The following is a 3,382-nucleotide window of genomic DNA, read 5'->3' as shown; positions in this document are numbered from 1 at the left end:
CTTCAGGACATGGCTGCAGCGTCAACAATACTACAGCGAGAATAAAAGTTACTCCTTCTTTCTTTGTGTGAACATTTGGGCGGTGTTATGCAAATCTTCCCACATAGTGTGGTAGATATGTGGGGGCGTGTTCGAACGAGCCGTTTTAGGTAGGTGTGGCTAACTCTTAACTTTTATAAAGAATATCTCTTTGGATTTGAGACTTTAGTCTTTGAAACTTTACAGATCTTCTTTATGCACCAAGAGCTTGTAACACTCTAAAGAGAAAGGAAAAAATGAAATCGCATCATATGACCCCTTTAAGCTCTTTTATCATGACTCATGTTTCACGGGACTCATACCCGAGCGCAAGTGCAGTGCTGTACCGGGTGAGCTACTGAGCAAGTTTGCTACATCACACATATGGAGCTGGTTATGTGATGCAGACATCAAAATATATTAGTTTACAAGTAATGCACTATGGTAAAAGTGTTTTGAGGTCATAACATAGTAGGAACCACATGGAAACAAGTCTTTATTAAATAATAATATGGCACTATAATTGTAATTTATTTGAAAAGGAATAAAGGATGTTGGGGTTTTACTGCAACTATGGTAATTTCAGCTGGAAACTGCAGTGAATTGTATGTATAGGTACGTTTTTGGACATTTGCAAAAATGGACGTAGAGGCACATTTTTCCATTAAGCCTACAGTAGGTTGACATTAGTGGAATCACCGCAGACATAAATTATAATACAGCAAATTTTTCTAAACACACCTATGACTTTAACAATTATTGGGTGGTGAAATAAAGTATGTGCCCTTTTTTGTCTGCCTAACTTTTTACCTAAATAAGCTCGAAAAAATTATGCATTTTTAATATAGGTTTTTTAAATAGTAGTAATGCAAGGTTGAATAAATATTTAAAATAATTAAATGTTTATATAAACATGGATTATTTGCTGTTGGATTATTGTTGTTCCCTTTCCCTGTGGATTTGTTAAAAAGGAATTCTCCATCCTACTCTGTCGTTGTGTGCGTTGTATATTGTTGTGACAATCCCGTGACAGGAATAGTGTAGCTGTAAACTATTTATTAAAAATAAAATATTTAATAAAACTAATTTTACTAGTGAATTTTTATATAATTGCCTTTAATTATATAATTATTTACATTTCCTATTTGGCTTTCAGTTGAGTTGTGCCAAATCGAGTAGTCCCAGACCCAGTCTGATTTTAATTTATGCTTAATTTTAATTAGTAACTAATTAGTAATAAAAATGAATGAATGATTCATTTAATTCGTTTTTTTATGTATTTAAACAGTAATGCTTTGAATGATTGTTAAAGTAAATCTTGGATCTTTCGTTGCTAAATCAGAAAATGTTTTTGGACAGTTTATTTTTTTTATTTATTTTTTTTAACATACAAGGCCACACCATTCACTAATAGCCACATTTTAATTTACTCTCTTTTGCCCACAGTGTTATTGACCTGTAGATTAGTGCTGTGACGTTTCCACTGAAGCGTGTGGCAGCTTGACATCGTGTGTGTGTGTGTGTGTGTGTGTGTGTGTGAGGACTTTTGAGGTCAGGCTGTTGATGTGAATGCTGGCAGACAGTCTGCTCTGTGTCTGTGAGTAGACGGCCAGCAGACACTTAAAACATGCTTACTGTGACCTTACGCTTTATGCAGTGTATTAAAATAAGTCAAGTATTAGACTAAAGAAAATCACTTTATATATGTATTTATTTTGTCAAAGTCATTGTTTTATGATTTCAGTTGTTAGATATAGTCAATCAAGTCAAGTCAAAATTAGATTAACATAAAATATGCAAAGAGGTGTTGTATAGACATTTGGTAGTTTAAAATGTGCTACCTTTCATGCAATGCTCATTTTAAAGTATATAACACAGCTAATAGTTCTCTCTTGAAAGAACGTGGCATGTGTGACTTCATTGCTTTTGAGAAAGTAAAGGGGCACCAATTTGTACCCTATTTGTGGAAAGTGGCACAACTATGCAGTCATTTCTAAAGCACACATGAAGAGGAAGAAAATCAGAGTTTGACATGAAACATCCACTCTCTATGCTTTACAAAGCTCTCATTAACTTCCCCTGTGATTATGCACACTCATTGGTGTGTGTGCTGAATATGTGGGTGTAAGTGGACTGGTGGGGGGGGGAAAAAGCAATTATTACAGCAAATGGTTAAAAAATAGCAGAGCGACTACCACCCCCTTGAGCAGTAATGAAATGTGCATTGTGCTCTTGACAGATGATTGGAGACTGAATAGAGTTTCCCAAGAGCCCATGAGAGTTGAAAGAATGACTGGACAGAAAGTGATGCACGTGTTCATTTCCTCTTCCCCCAGATAATTGCCTATCAGCCGTACGGTAAATCGGTGGACTGGTGGGCATACGGTGTGCTCCTCTATGAGATGCTGGCTGGGCAGGTAGGTGGACGTGCGCAGAAAGTTCTTGTGAATCATTTAGTATTCTCTGTAGTACTCAACTGAGTCAGATGCCAGGGCTTTTCAGAGGTGCTTTGAATAACTGTGATTGCAGCCCTGCTGTGATCAGCGAACGCCACAGCAAACGACTTGCAGCGAAACACACTGTCTCCGAGCAACAGAGCATGATGGAGAGGATTGAGATTTTGGTTTGCACAAGGTGCTTCTGACGGAACAAGAATTTTAATGCATTTTCATGTTACATTTATGTATTTTTTTTTTTATCTCCTGGGTTCAAAACAGTTTAATTTTCTCTGGGCAGTATGTGTACAACTGTCAAAAAAATTTGCAAACATTTTATATTTAGGGATACAACAGCTTGTCACTGGGGCAGTACCCTCAAAGGGGATACCTTTGTACCTTCTTTACTCCCAAATGATAATAGTCATAATAGTACCATAAGAGTGCATATGTGACCCTGGACCACAAAACCAGTCTTAAGTGTCAATTTTTCAAAATTGAGATTTATACGTCATCTGAAAGCTGAACAAATAAGCTTTCCATTGATGTATGGTTTGTTATGATAGGACAATATTTGGTCGAGATACAATTTTTTAGTATAAAAGAAAAATCTATAATTTTGACCCATACAGTGTATTTTTGGCTATTGCTACAAACATACCCTAGCGACTTAAGACTGCTTTTGTGGTCCAGGGTCACATATTACTACTCTAAGCTACTAATATGCAACCTTCAGGGTTAAAGAAGGTACAGATCTATCTATCTGTTTATGTATGTATGTACTTGATTACAAAATAAAAAAAATTATATTTACTTTTTTAAATTATTTACAAAATGTAATACATTGTAGAATAATATAGTTGGATATAATGCAACATTTACTTTTGGCTCACAACCCTCAATCAAGTTTTTTTTTTTTTTTTTTTTTT

The 3,382-nt window shown here is 35.5% G+C and overlaps 1 protein-coding gene across 1 annotated transcript in view; it reads left to right on the top strand.

The window, feature by feature from the left end:
* Positions 1-3,382, top strand: part of LOC107729205 (protein kinase C alpha type-like) — a 171,198-nt gene that overhangs the window by 159,167 nt on the left and 8,649 nt on the right. Inside the window, exon 15 of the mRNA XM_016539635.1 lies at positions 2,355-2,435. Within this exon, the coding sequence (XP_016395121.1) occupies positions 2,355-2,435 (81 nt within the window). The remainder of the gene's footprint in view (positions 1-2,354; positions 2,436-3,382) is intronic.

Source organism: Sinocyclocheilus rhinocerous, unplaced genomic scaffold (assembly GCF_001515625.1).
Source record: "Sinocyclocheilus rhinocerous isolate Xijiao unplaced genomic scaffold, SAMN03320098_v1.1 scaffold1630, whole genome shotgun sequence".
Lineage (NCBI taxonomy): Eukaryota > Metazoa > Chordata > Actinopteri > Cypriniformes > Cyprinidae > Sinocyclocheilus > Sinocyclocheilus rhinocerous.
Note: the sequence above shows the minus strand (reverse complement) of the source record. Positions and strands in the feature narration are given on the sequence as shown.